This window comes from Pseudopodoces humilis, chromosome 3 (assembly GCF_049639895.1).
Source record: "Pseudopodoces humilis isolate 2021_Gansu_Grassland_sample_001 chromosome 3, ASM4963989v1, whole genome shotgun sequence".
NCBI classification, from domain to species: Eukaryota; Metazoa; Chordata; class Aves; order Passeriformes; family Paridae; genus Pseudopodoces; species Pseudopodoces humilis.
Genome location: NC_142202.1, coordinates 58986911 through 59006733, shown reverse-complemented (window position 1 = coordinate 59006733; position 19823 = coordinate 58986911). Strand labels below are relative to the sequence as shown.

General features: G+C 40.6%; 1 protein-coding gene and 3 non-coding genes across 4 annotated transcripts; all 4 read left to right on the top strand.

Annotated features, from left to right (window-relative positions):
• The first annotated feature begins 485 nt into the window (after positions 1 to 485).
• Positions 486 to 4448, top strand: RPS12 (ribosomal protein S12). Its single transcript, XM_005518357.3, has 6 exons — positions 486 to 538; positions 678 to 729; positions 1143 to 1259; positions 2948 to 3050; positions 3518 to 3619; positions 4359 to 4448. Exons 2-6 carry the CDS (start codon positions 716 to 718, stop codon positions 4419 to 4421), a joined length of 399 nt encoding a protein of 132 aa, XP_005518414.1. The 5' UTR covers positions 486 to 538; positions 678 to 715; the 3' UTR covers positions 4422 to 4448.
• Positions 1986 to 2067, top strand: LOC148184661 (small nucleolar RNA SNORD101). The gene has a single exon (XR_015772341.1). It is a non-coding gene; the product is annotated as a small nucleolar RNA SNORD101 (small nucleolar RNA).
• Positions 3364 to 3450, top strand: LOC148184660 (small nucleolar RNA SNORD100). Its single transcript, XR_015772350.1, has one exon. It is a non-coding gene; the product is annotated as a small nucleolar RNA SNORD100 (small nucleolar RNA).
• On the top strand, positions 3907 to 4039 carry LOC148184659 (small nucleolar RNA SNORA33). Its single transcript, XR_015772349.1, has one exon. It is a non-coding gene; the product is annotated as a small nucleolar RNA SNORA33 (small nucleolar RNA).
• Positions 4449 to 19823: the final 15375 nt, after the last annotated feature.

Sequence of the window (19823 nt, the reverse complement as noted above, 5' to 3'; positions counted from 1 at the left end):
CAGTTGGTTTTCCCCCCAGAGGCTGCTCCCCAAAATCAGATGGATACTTTAAGCACTTAGAAGTGGTTTTGCCATTAGAACAGTGTTCCTTTTTACGGAGCCTCTTGGGTGATAGTTTTCCTTCGGAGACTTAATTTGCACCATTCTTTCACTGGAAAATAGCAAACCGACTTTCTTGCGAGGCTTTATTTAAGCCTCGTTGAGGAAAGGCCTCTCCTGTGGCTGTTGGGGTCAGTCATCGGAAACAGCAGAGGTATCTCCCGTGGAGTGTTTGACAAAGCAAGTTTGCAGTTATGGCTTACAGCCATTCAGTTTCATCCTTTAATTTCTCTTTCAAACCACTTCCCGGCTCTCGGCTTCAAATCCGAGCAAAACTCCCTCTCCCGCGTACACGGCCCGGACGAACCGAAGCTCAGGCATCGCGGCGGGCAGCCCCGGCACGCGCGCACGCGCGCGCAGGCCGGGGTCCTGCGTCGTTATAAAAGCGCGCGGCGGCAGTCCCGCCCCCTCTCTGTGCAGCGGCGCGCGGCGGTGCCGGGTGAGTGTCCGCGATGGCGCCGGGGCCCGGCCGGGCGGGATCCCCCCGGCCCTCGGGACATCGCGGCGGGAGCGGGCCGGGCGGGGGCCCCGGGGCGGTCGGCGCCGCTCACCGGGGCGGCCTGTGTCTGTATTTGCAGTAGGAACCCAGGCGGGGACCGCACCCACCGAGAGCGCCATGGCCGAGGAAGGGTGAGCAGGGCCGGGGCCGTCGGGGGCGGCGGGCGGAGGGGCCGGGTCGCTCCGGTGCGCGTCCGGCTCGGGAGCTCTGGCTGTGCCGTGTGTGCAGGCCTCGGCGCGGTGCTGCTGCGTGCTTCCTGCAGGCCGGGAGACGGGAGCGGGGTCCGCCGGGCAGGGCCGCTGTGCACATGGCGTCCTCTCTTCTCCAAAGGAGCATGGAGGCAGCATGGCCCGGTGGCTCGCCTGGAGGATTTAATGCTTTTGCTTCTTTCAAGTTCGCCCTTTGTCAGTCCTTTGGCTTAGTGCTTTAACTTGATTTTGTTCTGTACTTCTTTAATGGCCGGATGCTTGCAGGTGAACGGGAAGCTTTTGTTTTTAGTTGAAAGTTGCTGGCACGATCAGAACATTATGTGTCTTCTCTTTAGCATTACTGCTGGAGGTGTAATGGATGTTAACACCGCTCTGCAAGAAGTGCTGAAGACCGCACTTATCCACGATGGCCTTGCTCGCGGTATCCGTGAAGCAGCCAAAGCCTTGGACAAGTAAGTGTGGTGTCACCAGTTTCTGTACTGTGAATTGCAAAACTGGGTGAGACCTTGAGATGAGGTATGTTGAACACCTGCAGTGGCCACTTTGTCGAGGCGTTAAGTTTAAACCTTTGCCAAGACTACAGTATAGTTTTCTGCCAGTGTTTTTTGTCTTTTCTAACTTCTGGTTTGGGGCCTTAAAGTGGAGTCTTAAAATATAGAAGCTAAACTTGATGATTCAAGAAGAGCAGTATCTGGTGTCTTAGGTTCTGTCATTTTGTGACCCCAGGGCCATCCAGTGTTCATGTTGGGTGTATGGGTTTTGTGAAAGAAACTGAGTGGTGCTTGCTGTATGTAGCTATGAAGATCTGGGTCTCAAGAACCCTATGTTTTAGGAAGTAATAAAATACTTACAAAACTTTATAAGCTTTTAGTCGGGTTAATATGTATTTCAGATTTTTCCCAGAAGAGTTAATTTCCTTTTATTTAAAAAGCCTTAAATTCATAGTTTCCTTACACTTTTTTGCTGTCATTTTTTTTTATGTTGCAACAGTAAATAAATTTTCAATTGTGCAATATCGAAACAATATTGAACTTACATGACAGTCATTCGGTAACTAGTGATGGTCTTTTGTAGGGCAAAGTGTATATATATATGGGTATACATACACACCTGTGTGTGTTTATATTCAATTCATACTTGTCTTGCAAGAAAAATCTGCTTAAATATAAAGCTACAGCGTTTGGATGATGACTTATAACTTTAATGTTAGTCGGATACCCCTTCACTCGTCCTGTGAGTGAGAACTGCTGTCTGACAAACCTGTATGTGGAAGCATCTGGGACAAAGCACTAAACAAGGGCAGAGAAACACAACTCAGGTGACTGACAGCCAGCTTGTATGAGTTCTGCTGAGTTCAGCTACAGCTCTATAAGCTGTGTGTTAAAAGGATGATGTGTGTGTGAGGTTTGTACACATTTGTGTGTGATGGTTCTTGCTTGGAATTGTTTCTGGCGTTCTGGTGGCACTCCTGATGTAGAAGGTTTTTTTAGGGGAAACTGGCTTTGTTTGCAGAGGTCACATTGCATTAGGTTAAGCATAGAAGACCTACTCAGCTCTCTCTGTTGTCAGGTATCCCTTTGGTATCTTAACATTGTACCACAGTATACAAAGATCCTAATTAGAATTGGGGCCCTGTCATAAGAGCTTCTCTGAACGTAAGTAGAAAAGATTGTTCTGAAGAACTTGCAACAACTTGACATGGAAATTCAAGCTTTTAGTAATTACAATTCTAATGTTAAATTACTGTAATTTGAAAAAGTGACTTGTAACTTGGTTGCTTTGTAACAGTGACAGGCCTGTAGGGGACCTGGTGTTTATCCACTCATCAGACCTTTTTCCAGTGGCTGAGAATTTCTTTAGTGGGATTTTTAGAAGCTTTCAAAACAGGAAATAGACTCTGAGGATAAAGATAAAAATGTATGAAAAGCCTGTAATGTATACATGAAGAATATAAAAATGTGACAAATCACATCAAAAGTATATTTAGTATTTCAAAAGCTTATGGTGTCTCATAACCAAAACTTAAAACTTAGGAAATGGTTCTCTAGAAATGCATGTGCTGAATTCAGTTATATTTTTATTATCAAGAAATTTCAATTAGTGTCTGAAGTAACATTTGTCAGTTCTCATTTTTTTTTAGACGCCAAGCCCATCTCTGTGTTCTGGCTTCAAACTGTGATGAGCCCACATATGTAAAATTAGTTGAAGCACTCTGTGCAGAACATCAGATCAACTTAATAAAGGTGAGTGTCAACTTGAGACAAAAATTTGGAACAGTTACATAATGTTGAAACAGTTGTTTCATAATGTAGAGAGCTAGACCTTTATCTGTGTGTGGCTTACCTAGGCAGAACTTCCTTTAGCAGCAGATTGTTCTAGTTCTGTGTGATTGCCATTTTTCCACAGTACAAAAGCTGTGGATGTAAATGGCAAGGGGTGTGGATTGGTTATTTTGCGCAGTTAAAGTGAATTCTGGTGTCCTGTATTATAAGAAATGAAATTACTGTTGGGAGTGGAGGGCAGGAGGAGCATTCCTGTGACTCCAGGGAGGCTCAAGCTGTACGATGATGATACTTTGGCTCCCTCTGCTGATGCCTGTGAGGAAAACAGCCATCCGTTACCCAATGCTTCTGACAGTACAGCAGCTTCTGTGCTGGAGCCAGGGGTGCCAGAAATGGCAAGTTCTAATGTCATGTGATGCTCTGCACAGGTTGATGACAACAAGAAGCTGGGTGAATGGGTGGGTCTCTGCAAGATCGACAGAGAAGGAAAACCTCGCAAAGTGGTGGGCTGCAGTTGTGTGGTTGTCAAAGTAAGATTGCCAATTATGTGTTATTTATCTTCTGAAAATAAGTAGTAAACTTGAGGGAGGCTTCAGATAAGGAGCCTTTAAATACAGCTCTGAAATTTTAATTTTTTTTAACAGTTCTATATTGCTGGTAGTGAACATAAGCTAGTTTCCTGTGTCATAGTCCATATTCACTCATGTGTATTTTGTGAGTTAATGGTTGTGTCCTCAAAGTATCTATGCCTACCTGACAGTAATAATTAAAAGGAAGGGCCTGCCTAGAAGATAGAAAGCTTTACTTCAGAAAAAAAAAGCCAGTTCAGTGTATCCGCTCAACTTGAAAATGTTTTGCGGAGTTTATTTCACAGTAACACTGGCAAAGTAAAGCCACAGTACGAGCCTTGAAGACTTTGTGGTCTCAGGTCCCAAGAGATGGCTACATCTTCACAGTCAACACTAGTGCCTTCTGCATGCATTTTCATAGTTATGCTGCTTTTTTCACATACTTGGATTTCTTTAAGCAGAAAAGATTTTGTTTGCATCCTTGTCTTAATGAATGTTACATTTGAATGAAATACAACAGTACTTTATTATAATAGTCTTATTAAAAAGAACAAGGGGAAAACTGGCAAATTGCTCAAGCTTACTTGTATGGAGTTTTGGCATTTCCTTGTGGAAAACTCTCAGAATCCCATTTGTCCTTGTAAAAAAGTTGGTAAAATCTAGGGTCTGTATGCGAATAATGGGTTATTTTGTGTTACAGGACTATGGCAAGGAATCTCAGGCCAAAGATGTCATCGAAGAGTACTTCAAGTGCAAGAAATGAATGACAAATAAATTTTGAACCAGTCTAGTGTATGTGTGATTGATTTGGTATCTGTGGAACAGTTGTTTGAGTTGCCAAGGATGGCATCAGAACTGCGAAAAATTCTCAAATGTTGGTGCAGTTTATTAGTATTTTAACTGTCAGTTTGCAAAAAAGATTGTGGGGATCCCTGCATTCCTGTTTCAGGGTAGGTCTGTTTCCTGTTCCTATCCCAGAAGTCACCAGCTAGAATGTGGCACAGATTCAAGTTGCAATAATGCAGACAGTTCTATCAACTACTGTCCTTTCTTGGTAGTGCTTTGGTCTGTATTTCAAGGATTCTGAGTAACTTGTCTGGCTGCCTCTGTGATAAAAATTTGGGTCCCTCTGCTGAGACAAGGAGTGGCCTTAGCTGCTTCCCAAGTTTTCAGAGATGTTGCAGAATTTCTATATGCTTTCTTAATTTATCCAGGGAGCTTAATGGACACAAGATGTGTTTTACTTGTTCCTCTGCCTCAAATTGTGGGGTGATAGCATCTTCTAAATAGTATTGTCAATGCTCTTGTAGATCTGATTCTGTAGTTTTCAGTAGGTAGGGTAGTCAAGTAGTGTTCTCACTTGCTCAGATGAGGCAGTGGTTTGGTTTCTGTAGTAAATTGATGTTCAGAACTTAAGGTTTTTGTGTGTTTTTTGGAAGTAAGTGATTTGGACTGGAAGGTATGATTTGTTTCTTTCCCTCCTGCAAATTGCTTTATCTGTCTTAAATTTCCTGCAGAGTAGCTCTTAAGAGGAGTGAGTCATAAGGAATTACACTATTATGCTAATGTGTAAGATATGAATGTGAATATGTGAGCACCTGCGGCTGAGGAGATGGGAATGTTTTCCATTTTCAGGCTCTTCAATTTGCATTTTCATTATAGTTTGTAACCCCTCTTGATATCCCTAGTCATAAGCATAAGAGTGAAGGCAGGCATCTTCTCCAGCTGGCTCAGATGCACTTTTGTTATAGCTCTTTATAAAGCTCTTGAAGGGTCTCCGTTTTGGCTTATCCAAGCTTTGTAGTAGATCTAGTTAACTTCGGTTGTTGAAATGTTTCTGTTGTAACATTTTCAGGTGTACTCAATAGAGTCACCTGTTTAAATCTGTGAGGTCTGTATCCTTTTGGTAAACTTTATGCATGTTCTCAGAAAACAGGCCTTAAGGTACTGGAGTTTGTCTAAAGGAGGATGGCAAATCTTGTGAAAGGTCTGGAGCCAGTTAGGAGGCTGGGGTTATTTGGCCTGGAGGAGGTTTTGAAGATACCATGCCACTACAGCCATCTGAAAGGAGGTGATGAGGTGGGGGTCTCAGAAGTAGCAAGTTACAGGTTAAGAGAAAGTGGCATGGGGAGCTTTAGACTGGGTATTGGAAAATATGGTGAGGCATTGGAGCAGGCTCCCCAGCGAATTGGTGGAATCAGTCCTGGAGGCAATTAAAAGACTGTACATGGGACACTTAAGAACGTGGTTTAGTGGTGGGCTTGGCAGTGTTTGGTTAGCAGTTGGACTCCATGATCTTTTCCAACATGATTTATTCCATTATTTAATTCATACATGTTAAGCCTGCAACCAAGTCAAGAAGAGTCCAGCTAACACAAACTATTTAGGTTTACGAAATATTAATTTGACACTTTTTAATTTGGTGTGAGAGAAATGACATCAAAATGTTTTTTGTGTTTGATTTATACCAATATGTGTTATGATATATGTGTTTTGATTTATGGCAACATTAGCAGTAGCTGGGTTATTATGTTTTCTCTGAATTGCTATGAAGGGATTCAAGTAAGGGGAGCTGTAGTTTACAAGCAAGTTTATTAGGTGGTGTTTCTTTAGCTGCAGTGGAATGACACCTCAGTAAACGTTGAGGAATGTTTCTTATTTTTAGTGTCACCTTACTATTTTACATAGCAATGAATTAATACTAGGGAATGACATCTTTTCATGCCAAGTTTTTTTTTTATTGGAATGGAATCAACACTTCCTAAATGTTTTTTGAAGGAAGGAACTACTAGGTTGAAATCATAATTTTCTTATCAAAATGTTTAGGTGTCAAATTAGGGCTTTTCCAGGAAACGAAATACATGAAGTGACCTTGGGGCCTATGCAGGGTATGCATTGGAGAGCTGATTAAGTTTGCTTTATGCTTTTTACTTAAGATTATCTCTAGGATTTGGTTTATTTTCAAAAATCTCTGGAGAGCCAGATCCCACCCAAGGTTTTTGATTCATCTTGATATTTAGTGAAAGTTCGTTTTATTTTTCTAAATTGGCTGAGCCAAAGAAGTTGTTACTAGTCTTTCATACTGCAGCACCTACTAAATGCTTCTCTGAGACCTCTGCTTTGTAGGGTAAGAGAGCCAGTATCTTCATACTTTCTTGATCAGTTGTTTTTTTGTTTTTTTGGTTTTTTGGTTTTTTTTTTTTTTTTTTTTTTTTTGTTTAACTGCAGAAGATGTACTGATTTTGATATGCCCTGCAGGATTTCAGGTAAGATTTTGGAGGAGTAGGCTTTGGGATTCTACTTGAGGTTGCAGCCCCCCCTGCCCAAAGGGGTACATTACTGGTCTCCAGAGTGGATGTGGTTAGCACTAAACATAGGAATGGAAATTAAAGACTTCAGAGTTACGGCTCCAGGAGTGACCCTGACTTCCTCTTTTCATCATATTTAATGTCACTTGCATGTTTTCCTTATGGAACTGGGATAACACAGAATGGTTTGCTTCATAATGTATGTTTTGTGCCTTTTGGTTGGCAAAAGCATCAGAATTTTTTTCTGAACTAAAATAGAGGATTTGGGTGGTTTTGTATGGAAGGGTAGGTGCTTTCAAGCCTAAATTATGTTTCACTGTCAATTAGAAAGCCAATTAAGTGCTTTGACAAAATTCTGGTGAGTCATTGTGAAGGTGTCAAGAATAGACTTCCAGACAGGATGGGAGAACGTTCTATGTGATAATTTTGAAAAAAATCTTGAAACCAGGTAAGCTCATTTTCTTGTAGAACCACCTGGGTGTCATCTGGGCCACTACTCTTTTTCCGTCATGTGTTTTACTGTAGGTCACAAAAGCTCAAGTATCTGCACAGCAGCAGCACCACCACATTAGCATGGTTCCTGCTTCGATGGAGTCATGGGCCTGCCCGTGGCTCCTGTAGGAGAATTTGTTGTACCTGACCCCTTTCTCCCATGACTGTGCGTATTTCGCTGTTTCAGCCCCTTGGAGTCTGGGATAGTGGCACAGCTACTCTGCTACTTCTGGTTAAAAGTGGGTGGTATGTGTGCTTCTAATGTGTGAGCCAGAGAAGATTATCACTTGAAGGTAATCTAGTTTTAGGACAGCTCACTCACAGCAGGGTCCTGTTGTAATCCTTGGTGTGCTCTTTGCAGTAGCACAAGGGATGGGGCATCAGGGCTTGTCAGCAGCAAATCTGCTGCTGCGCAAGCAATTTTGTGGGCTTCAGCCAGTGGTTTGGAAAATACTGTTTACTTGGCCTGCTTTGCAAGAAGAGTGTATGTTCCTGTCTTATTTAATGCAAAGAGTACTTTATAAAGGATGAGAACTAAGCCCACATATAGAAAAAATATAACCAATAATAAACCACAAAACAGCCTGTCAAAAATTAGGCATAGGCCCCAATATTTTCTGTTTAAAAACATTTCTGGTTTAGAATTGCCTCTACCTGTCTTTGTTCCTTGTTTGTCTTGGAAAACCATCTGCAAGCCAGTGTTCCTGATGTGTCTGTGTTCCTGAAGCTTGCAAGCATTGTCCCCAAAACCTGCTCCCTTTCCTGGAGACTTTACAAAGGTCTCTCATCCAAGGATATGAAGGAACTTTGAACATGCATCTACGTGTCAGCCTTGAAAAATCTCTTGGAGAGGATATGTTTGGGAAGTGAAGCCTTAGTAGGATTTGTCATTTGTGTTAGGCAGTTGCCTGGAAAATAGATCTTCCCAAACAACATTAGTGATAACATAAAAGCAAACCTTTGCTTGAAAACTTTCAAGTACGCAATATTGCAAAAAATGCACATGGTACAGTAATTCTACAGTTCTTATAAGGTTAATTGATTAGTATACCTATCACATATTGTCCAATTAAAAGGTTGATTGGTTAAGTAATAATTCCCAGGGTTCTGCCCCACTGGAAGCACACAAGGGCTTCTTTGCCCCAATTCTGTTATTGCTAGTCCACTATCTCTAAATTCTGATTGGAAAACAGAACATTCTTGTACTTGGTTCTCTTCTTGGAATAAGACTAAATGGTATTTTAGGAGGTTAGCTTATTGTTCCTAAATGTTGGGAAAGAGGACAGGAACATTACTAGGAGCTACATCTGTGTAGCATTAGTGATCTACAAAGCTACAAATATATGAAAAATATAAAAAGCTCAAAATCTTGGGCATCAAGACCATTGAACCAGGTAGCAGATGTTAAGTAAGCATAGATGTGGTTTGTACTTTTCAGCCTTAAGGAAAGCAGAAGTAATGACAAATTATTTTTTCAATGGTTTTAGACAGTTAAGTAAATACACAGAAATGTTTTCAGCTATTGGTCAGCAAGTAAATGTTTGGTTTGAGATTCTCTTTAATAAATTGGGCAGATGGAGTGGTTAGTATGTGTTGTGCATAATGACCCCACATGCATTCATAATTTCTTGGTTCACTGGCATTATTTTTCTATGACAGTCCACCACAAAAAGCCCTAAGTGCACATCAACTGCTTCATGTACCTGATCTACTCTAAATTATGATACAATCTTTTACAGAAGTAAATCACTATACAAATATCTAAACTTTTAGCTATTAGTTACCATGCTTCCTCCATTAAGTGTTCAAGTCACGTTATAATATATGAACTAATGGAAACTAATCAGAAAATCACTTTGTTTTAAGGAGCTTTTCCCCTCCGATTCAAAAGCAATTGGGAGGACTTTTTATACTATGTAAGCAAAATATTTAAAATATTTTTGCTGTGACCTCTGAGCAATGTAATATTACACAAAATGGGGATATGTTAAGTAACAAGTACGCTTTAAAAAAATTTACAAACACAATTTGGATTGTACTTGGTGGGTTTGTTTTAAAAAAGATATTTTATTGATATCTAATATTTCATACTGCCAGAAGATTAATAGGCGCAAAACAGACATATATCTACAAGGGAGAAAATGTTTAGGTACAAATTAACCTATCTTGTCCTATAGCTCAGTCAGCGTCAGGAATCTGTTCATTTTTGCTATAGTCTACTAAGAGAAGGTAAGTTTTACGCTTTGAAGCAGAAGAGTAGGGTTAGTATGTTGATGTTCTAAAATACACTAATGTGTAAGCAGACAGATAATATTTTCCAAATGTGATGAAAAAGGCATTTATGTCAGTGCCTGGCATGCCAGGTTCCTGCCCTATAAAATTTACAATCAAGTTGTGAAACTGAAAAAAATGTATTTTATGTGGATGTGCAGAAAAATGTTTATTAAATTACATGTTTTAATATTGAAAAAAAACAACCTGTACTTCCAGTATGCTTTTTTTTCCCTTCTCACCTGAGTGGTTCTAAGACATTTTCTGCAGTGAAAGAGTTCAAATCCCTGTTAAAATAAGCTTTGCATTTTGAGAACAGAAAAAAACCCATGACCCCTAAATAACCTTCTGTATTGATTGTATTGTTAGCAGCCAGTGTGTTGGATAACATAATACAGATGCTTAGGACAGGTTTAGGAAGGCAAATGGGGGAAAAAAACAAAAGGTTTCTAGTTTTAAGACTACGTGTTTAAGGGAATTGAGGTCATGTTTTGTGGAACCCCTCCACAAAAAAATGAAACACCCTTAGATATCCATATATATAAAAGTGTTCATATGTCAATAGAGCTATGGTATACATTCCTTTTAATCCATTTATTTGAATGGACAAAATTCAAGTAACACCCTTCAGCTTTGCTATTTTCAGATCAGCAAAATAGAATGTTTGTCAGAATGTGTACAAGAAGTGCCTTTACAAGTGCAGAACTTAGCAAGCTACTGTACTTGAAAAAACCATGTAAATTCAAATCCTGTTTCTGAAGAGGCAGAATCCCTCCAAATAAAAATCTCAGCTGGTTCTGACTCTTCCCTCACGGCTATCTACCAGTTGTTTTTCAGCATGACAGCTTTTATACTTTCTTTTGAAACAAGTATGTCTTCATCCTTTTTTGATTATTGTGAGCAGCATCATCATTCTATCTGACCCCCAAGCCCATATATATATGTCCTTTTCAGATGAAAATTATTGGAAATATATGTGCCTCTTCTACTTGTAACTGTGTGAAAGCACCCCTAAAGCTACTGTTTGGACATGATTTTTCTTACATGAAGAGGAGAAGAGGCAGACCGGTCAACATGGTTAGTAGCAGGTGGAGGTAGAGCAACAACTCCAAGAGGCTGAGTCAATAGAACAGAATCTGGCAGTGAGCCTCAAGATGACCCTCTCTCACCCTTGATTTCTTGCCAATAAAAATCCATGAAATGAGTGGCAAAATATAGGGAGAACAGCCGTCAAGGGACAGAAGAGTGGATGAATAGAGATGCATGCATGCAGATGCACGTGTGTACCATTTTAAAGGTAGATTACAAAGCTCAAGATAGTATTGGGAGGGAAAGAAAGGTTGTGTGTGCCATCCTGTTCAAGTCTCTTGGCATGTATGCATTATTTAAACGTGCAGTTATGTGCTTTTGTTTCTACAGCTGTCTCAGGAAATTTGAAGGCAATCCTGCAGACCCTAAGAATTATCCAAGGTTGTACTGGCATGAAGGTTCCAGTACATAAAATAAACCAAAGAACCACCCCCCACCCACCAAACAAGCACCAACAAACCAAAATGAAGACTGTGGTTTTATGGTTTTAAATGGTGTTGAATATTTGTCTGTGCCACCAAGCTCCTATGTGGAGGTTGGCAACTCACTTGGAAATGTTCATTGACCGTGTGTTTTTCAGTCCTTGGATGCACCAGCTTGCTTGCGCCTTGTTCTTTAGGAATGAAAATGCTCACACATACGGACATTTTGTTTTAAGCATGGAAAGCTACCGAGCTTGCTTTATTCTAATAGAGTTTAGAAGAGTCTCAGACGGCGAGGTCTGCATGGACGGGTGCCTGTAGCTTATGAGTTGTAAATTTCCCAAAGTGTAGAATGGGAAAGTAGTCCCGTTTGGGAGGACGGGGACCCCCAGAGCCGGTTGCGCTTGTCCCGTGTGCCCGTGCTGGGGCTGCCCGGTGTGCGGGGTGCGGGCACATTCCCGGGAGCCGGCAGGAGGTGGCAGCCGAGCGCCGGCCGGGAGCCCGGGGCGGCGGGAGCAGGTGCCGCAGTGGTCCCGGCGGGCTCGCAGCGCAGGAAGCAAATGTGGAATGTGACTCTTTAATGCCTTCGAATGCTGTCGGTTTCTATGCCCGCTTTCCAGCCTTCCAGCCTTGTAAAACCCCAGCACGTCAGATGCTAGAGCTTTTACGGTGTGTAGAAATGTGTTTGCTAAACCCAAGGACTTTGTTGTACAGCTGTGACGCCTTTAATCCGTTTTTGTGGGAGCTGTACCACACAGAGCAAACACTCTCGTCTGCTTTCCTGCACAGAGATACTTAATGAACAAGCTAACACGTTTGGGGGATGTGGTCAAGGATCCAGTTGTTTGGAAGCTCTCTTTATACCTTGTAATTAGCACCATCCATCAGACCAAAGAACACCGTTGTCAAATACATAAAGGAACAGCACAGACTTGAGATAAGAGCCAAGATAGGTGAGGGCTTTTTTTTTTTTTTTCCCCTCCCTGACTCAAGTGTCTGATGTATTACAGAGTTCAAAGCATTTCAGTACGCTTATATTGTATTCACACATATGCAATGTATTTGAAACATTCCTACCGAGGAGATTGTGGTAAAAACTGTAACGTGCAGCTTGCTGGGTTTCATTGTAAAGTAATATAATCTCCACATGTGCGAAGGCCAATGCAATATTTTATTTTTTGCTTACCCCAGGGAATATGATATTAAATTTATCAGCTGAAGTATTCGAATGAGAACTCATAAATATTTTCTGAGGTGCATCAGTGGCATACATAGGGAGGGAGCAGACGTGGAGCACTGGGTGAAGAGGAAGTTGTTCATACTTTCCATCCTCCACTGTCACATAATAGCTATGCCTTGCCCTTTAGATGGGATACTGGTAAAGTTCCTCGGTTTCTGAAAACAAGTCTTAAATTGTGGAGAATTTGTTAGTCAGTGATTTTTTCTGGTAATTGTTAGCTCGGTAGTACATGAAATGCAGATGTTGTTCACATTGGATATAGAGCTTGGGGAGAGAGGGGAGGGCTCCCAAAAAGAGAGGTACTTTTCTGAAGACATTTCAAATGCACAGGAGGGCTGTTGGCCTGCCCACTTCACCTGATGCGGTGATTGTAGGCATCCTAGATGGACAAGCTGCTACCAAATCAACCACAAATCTACACACTGCCTTCGTAGTTGTGAAACTTCCAGGGCTTACGCAAGCATCTCTGTATGGCGTTTTCTTGTGTTGCTCTGTGATCTAGCCTCTTGTTTGGAGTTAATTTGAGCATCTCCAAAACAATTCTGTGATGCTTTAGAACAGCCCAAGCCATGATGAGTTAGCAGTTCTCTATCAGCATTGACTGTGTGTGCACCCGCAGCTAAAATTACCCGTATCAGGAATGGTACTGAGAACATGACCAAAGATGACATTTTGCCAATGTAGAAAATCTTTGTGCCTCCACACCTCAAGTATCACATACAATTGGTCTCTGTATTTCAAGAAGAACATATTCTTTCTCAAAAATAAAATAAAAAAAAAATATGGAAAAGGACATCCAAATTTGCTGCAAAAAAGTAATAGCAGGCTTATGGTTTCACTTCAGTTTGGAGAGAAAGCTGAAGAGGGATGAAGCTGATTTATGGCATCAAGAAGGCAGTGCAGAAGATGAGTGCTAAACTTGTTTACCAAATCCTACAGTACTGAATCAGAGAACATGTATTGAAACTGATTGGATATAATTTAAAACAGGTTTTTAAAAGTGCCTTTCTTCAAAGCCTGTAATAAATTTCTAAAACTGGCTGTGGCAAGAAAGTGTGAAATCAGAGCTCATAAAGACTTTCAAAATAGATTAGACAAATTAATGGATAAAAGGTGTAAACCAGATCCTATTGGGAAGGCAGTGATATTCCTTCTAACATCTGAAATCTAACAGCAGGATGCAGAAGGAGCATGAGGATTAGTTTTCAGATAGTGGCTTTTTTAGATAGTAGTGTGCTCTCCTTAAGCCTCCTCTGCAACTGTGGGAGACAGAAGCCTGGGTGATGGACATTGCCCTCACCACATGGGGCACTTCTGATAGAAAAAGTTTAGATGGGCATGTCCTCAGGAGTGCTAAAAGAGCTCAAATTGCTTCCTATATCTTCTTGTTTCAAGGTCACAGACTTAAAAACATACAAAAGAAATCAACACTTGCAGAGCAAGCAAATCAAGAGGAGGTAGCTGCTTCAATCCTTCGGAAGTCAGGAAACAAGACTTTTTAGGAATTTGTTTGATTAGCAGCCAGCTTAAAGGTGAAGACTAGTAGGCTGAGGATGGCTCAGAAATGGAAGTAAAAAATCTTTTTTTATTGTCATTTGAGTTGAGAATATGAGAACCATGAACATCCAGTTAGCTTTCTAGGTTTACTTGTGGGAAATTGTATTAAAATGTCCTTGAGGTGCTTTCTTTCTGAGCTTGCTCTGGTTTTGCAGTGGATATATCTTCTGTGCAAATGTCATCCTGGGAACTACATGGCTCTTGGATCTACTTATCTACTACTGGCTGAAGTTGGTCCAGGGCTGAAGCTGGCATGAGCTCCCTATTGCCCTCCAAGTATGTCACCTTTGTGCACCAGGATGGGCTATTTCCAAGAGAAGTTGAAAGCTGTATTTGTCCAGCCCATAGCATCTTTGGTCACCCAGCTCTGCCCTCATTAGATACACTCTCTCTCCATAATATTTAATCCATTAGAAGAGATGAACTGGTGAACACTTTTTTTTGGTATAACAGCGACTCTTGGCACTTCAGAAGGCATGTCTCCCTTTGATCTAAAATAGCCTGTATGCACTGACTTCTCTGGCACACTGCAATGCTCACCAGCTCTCTTAAGTTTTCCTGAGAGGAACAGAATTGTGAAGGTGGTGAAAGGGTGAACGGGGCAAGAATTTATTTGTTTTTTTTCTTTTAGCTGTTGTTGGCCTGAGATCTGAGGAATGAATCTAAATTTGTAAGGACTGTATTTTAAAATATTTGCCAGTTGTTCCAGATAATAAAATAGGGATTTGTGTCCAGAGAAGAAGAAATGAAAATAAATAAACATGGATCTTTTTCACCTAATTTATGACCTGCAAATAGGGTTCCTCCTCAGCCCAAGTGATTAAATCTCTCCAGTCAAAAGGGACCATTTTTCTTACCTCTTCTATCAATAAAAAAATATGAAAACTTTTTCTTATAAGAGAAAAGGGTTCCAAAAATATCAGGTGGCTGTGGTCTAGATTGTTCTGCCATTTTTACCAGGAATTTACATATTCTACCAGGAATATTTACATATTCCTGGACCATATTGCGGGCAATATATAAATTTTAGTTCCTCACCTTTAACATCGCTGTCAAATTTAGTTTAATGGACATTGCCTTTACTCATACTAACTTTATACATGGTAGAGATGGAAAGGTTTTTTGTATAGGCATGATATTATTTGTTTTTACTGATGCTGGTTATGGTACAGCTTTGGTTTTTTACCTTGTAGATGTGTCAAGAGGGATTAGAAAGATTTGTTTAAAATGTTGCATTTGATTAACATTTTTGAAGCCCAGTGTTAGAAGTACTTTGAGGCATAAGTGCTTTTGGAGGATAGGTGATTCCCAAAGGAAAAGGTGCATCAGTTCTGTGTTAAGATCACTGTTCAGACTTATTGCCCCAGCCTCAGAAATATGTTTTCACTAACCTTAAAGTGTGATAAGCTGAAGGAGAAGGTGCACAGCTTAGGCATTTGGCAGTGCTTCCAGTGGAGCTGCTGTGCAGGGGTAGTGATGGAGGATCATGAAGTGAGGTGTTCTTTCAAGTCTTATCATGTCTCAGCTACTTTACAATCTCTGGAGGGTCCCAGGCAGAGTTTCTACAAGCTGTGCCTTAGTGTTCACCAAACAGTACATGTGCTGCAGATGTTTCAGGCTATCACCTGAAGTTTCTGATAGCTACAACACATGCCGTTTTGGATGATCTCAATAGGGCATCTAGTATCTTATTTCTGAGGCATTTTTGCTGCAAGAAGTAGTAAATTCAATTCTGTCATCATTAGGCAGGTGTTTATATGTATTGCAAGACTTTAATCTCTCTCCAGGGAGAAAAATACTTCAGAGACCCATTCTACAACTTGGCATTTGCTTTGCATCTCTGGCATGTTCCTGTTTCTATGTCTATGCCAGGAGAGCAAGCAAGGTTTTACAGCTAGGACACAGGTCTTGAATCGTTTCCCAGCTTTGCCAGTGACTGCTATGAAGTGTAGAGAAAATTTGATTTTTTTTAACAAATATTATTTGCTCCTCAAATCTCCATCTACAAAGAGTGAGGGTAGTGTGCCTTTTAATTCTGTGGTGTGTTTCTTCTACATAGCTGTAGGACACAGATTGTGTTGCATTAGATCTATGTATCATGGGTCCAAAATTTGTACACAAATTCACCATCTACTGCTAATAATAGAGAAGAAGTTTATTCTAATTTAATCAGAATATTTAATAAATCTACCTCCAAATTACGTTGCCATCATGCTATACTTTCATAGTCATATGATGTGCCAACAAGAGATTCATGGTGATATGACTACTGCAGTGTTTGGGTTTGGGAGAGAGTCAGTGTGTACCAGCTCTGGTTTCCTAAAGCAGGTTTATGTAGACGGTGAGCTAATTTATAACTGGATCATGAATTCATGTTCTTCAGACCTACTAAAGTTCATCCATGCAATGTCTCCCTGGTCCCTATAGGAAGCCCTGTGGTCTCTCATGTCCTCCATCTCAAAGGAGCCAGTTTTTTTTCTGGCTGCAGTGGTTCCTGGATCTGAAGGCACTGTGCATCATCTGAGAGGCTTGGAAAATCTGAAGTCCACTCACTGATAGCTGTTGAGTAGTCACTGGTGAAACTTCGTGCTGAAACTTTTTGAAATTTTTTTGGGTAGTTATGAGAAAACTCATAAAAAAGAGAACACAGTGAAAGAAAATGTCTTGAAGAAGCTTTGAATAGATTGCATAGAAGCCCAGTAGCTCTCATTGCTGGAAAATTACCTCAGGGAAGAAAAGAATAGCATTTGTAAAGTTTTGGGCCCCGGGAGAAAAGTCACAAAGAAATTCAACAGGTTCTCTCAAGAAAATTTTGATGTGCCACATTGACTTGGAACAGCCCACCCATAAAGGCAATGTTAAAAACAATTATCTCAAGAAATTGTGGTGAACTGAAAAAAAATAAACATTTCCAAGTGAACTTCCCATATTTAGAAGAATATGCTAGAATAACATTAAAGCAAACAGGAAGACTATGAGAAATACAAACAAATCCTTAAAGCTTTAAATATGAGCTAATTTGATGTATGCATAAAGTCATGACAACTGCTGCCATTTGCATCAATCAGCTATTTGCTTTTAGCTGTAGTTTAATTTTTTTCCGTTAAATTAAGATAATATTCTTTGTTTTAATCATGAAAACATTTACAAATTCATCATAATATAAACTATAGCCTATAGTTAACTTTCAGAAATCTGTGCTGATGCAAAGAAGAAATTACTGCATTGTTATTTTACAGCTTTTAATTTGTTTACTTCAGGAAAAATACACTATAATCTATTCTTGATTTTTCCTGGTGAGTCTAGGAAAATTAAATTGTTCCTTTCCTTACTCCCCCACTGCATATTTTTGCACACATATAAGTGCAGATGTGCATACACGTTTCCCTCTCATGAGAAGGTAACGTACTTGCAAAAATTCATGTTATTTCTACCCACTTCTTTTTTGACTTTAAAAAGAATGGTATCAGAGTTTCACATTCTCTTGTTCTTAAAAATCTGAAGTCCTTAAGTGCTTCTAAATGTGCAGTACAATAATTTGGTATATTTTTATTCCAGCAAACAAATATCCATTCTATTATTTTTTTTCTGTGTTAGAAAATTTCTGTAATAGTGATTGTAACTGGTTTATCTTCTGAACTAGCCCAGACTTTTCTGTCCATCTGTGTAGGTTGTGTTTCCCCAGTCCTGCTGAAGTTGGGCCTGTGCAGGATAAATGTTGAAATCTTGAAGCAAGAAGGAGGGCTGGCATGGAGATCTGTAGTGTGAACAGTCCTGGACTGGGAACAGGGAGAAAGAAGTTTGGTCCTTTATGTCCAAGTAATTTCTTGAGTCTTTGCATTTTTTTTTCCCAATAACTCTCTAAAGTAAAATGCAGAAGCAATCCATGGGACAAAATAACAGGAAGGCTATTGAGTTTCTTCTGGGAAGGTCCCTCCTCTCTCCCTTGGTGTCTCTGTTTATGACTTCAAGACTGGTTTGTCAAACCTATGTATCTACAAGGTACAGTAAGCACCCCGACTCTCCTTATGGCCAATGAAAAACACAATTGAAGTCACTTTATCTTACCTTAAAGCAGATATTTAAACAACGAGTGAAATTAACATCTACTGCTCCAGAACTGCGAAGAGAGTCTTTGAAGACTGGTCCAGGTGCCTGCATACCTCTGATGCCTGGACCCTCATGATACTGTTAACATAGACACCTCAGGCCAGTGCTGAGTCAGAGTACACCAGCTAAGTAGGCCTGACTTAATATTTTACAGGAAAAGCCTGAGCTGAACAACCTTTTGTTTTCTTGCTCCACAGTTTTGTCTGCTGGAATGTGACTAGCAGCCACTAGTAATTGTCTGTTCTCCAAATTTGGTAAGAATGGGGAGAATCTCCCTTCCAAAAAAAAACCTCCAAAAAACCCAACAAACCAGCAACAGAACCTCAGGAGATGCCCCATATAAAGAAGTGGATTGTGCTTGGTTAGTGAGCTGTATGTGGGGGAAGGCATTGGAAGTAAATCAAAGGCAAGATCAGTGTTAAAAATAGTGTGTACACACTACCACATGGCTGCTTTACCTTTAGCACAGCCACCTAAAAACTGCCCAAAGCTGCAGTTCTGCTCTTAGGGTGCAAGCTGAATATATCCCAAAGCTCAAATTGCAATCCATAAGACTGCAAACCCACGTGGCCAGTTGGTAATGCTGAAAGTCTGTTAAAGAAATGTCAGTAAACCTGAACACACTATAGCTGCCTCTACTTTTAAAGGAAGAGTTAGCAAGTACACACTTGGGCCCTTTGTTCTTATTGGCTTCAGTGGAAAGTGATATGGAAACTCTTAAATCAGGTCTGGAGATTATTAAGTCACAGAAATAAAATTATTTGGAATGGAAACATCTAACACAAGAGAAGATCCTTGCTGTATTTTCCATGGCATGTCCATTCAGAATAGCACATTTTAAAAAGTTATTGTTAATGTGTTTCCTTCCCTCTAAATAGCTCTGAAAGATATAGACACTTATTTCTTCCCTCCTTCATAATAAGGAGTCAGAATCACATACCCATCCTTTGTACAAACCATCTCCTTCTGTCAAGTAGCGAGGACAGGCAATGATTGTGAAGGGTTGGTGAGGAAGAAGGAGTGGGTGATGATGGGTCTTGGGTGGAAAATCTGAGGGTCCTCTATTCTTCTGCTGCGACACACAGGAGCACTGCCAAATGTATCCTGAACACCTGGACCCCAAACGAAGGATGATTCCAACTTAAATACACTAGCTCTGAAATTTCTAGAAACATTCTAACCAGTTATGAATGACAATGTAACCCACATTAACACAGTAACTCCCATGATCCAACAACAAACTCTCCCTAACTTGAAACAATGTCCCCAAATTTCAGGTGTTGTTTTCCATGGCATGGGGCTGGTCCCAGCTATGGGTTACCTACCAGACCACCGTGCCTCCACATGCTGGAATTTGGCATTGTATCTAGACATAACAATATTCAATACGGTCAAACCCACTAATGTGTCTAACCCTAAGAAAGATGCAAAATTTTGCTTTCACAAAATGTAGGAAACAAAGTGATTCTGCAGAATGTGAAACAGAAAAGCTCTAAACTCTTTTCCCTCCAGATCAGTGCCAAGATCAGCACAGTATGGGGAAGATGCAGCTCTGATCATGAAGAAGGAGGAAGGACCTAAAGGGGGTTTGCTGCATGGCTGTACCCCTTCCAGGGGACACCACCTTCTAGTGTTCTTGGCAGCTCCAGCTGCAAATTTCCCAAAAATTCTGATAG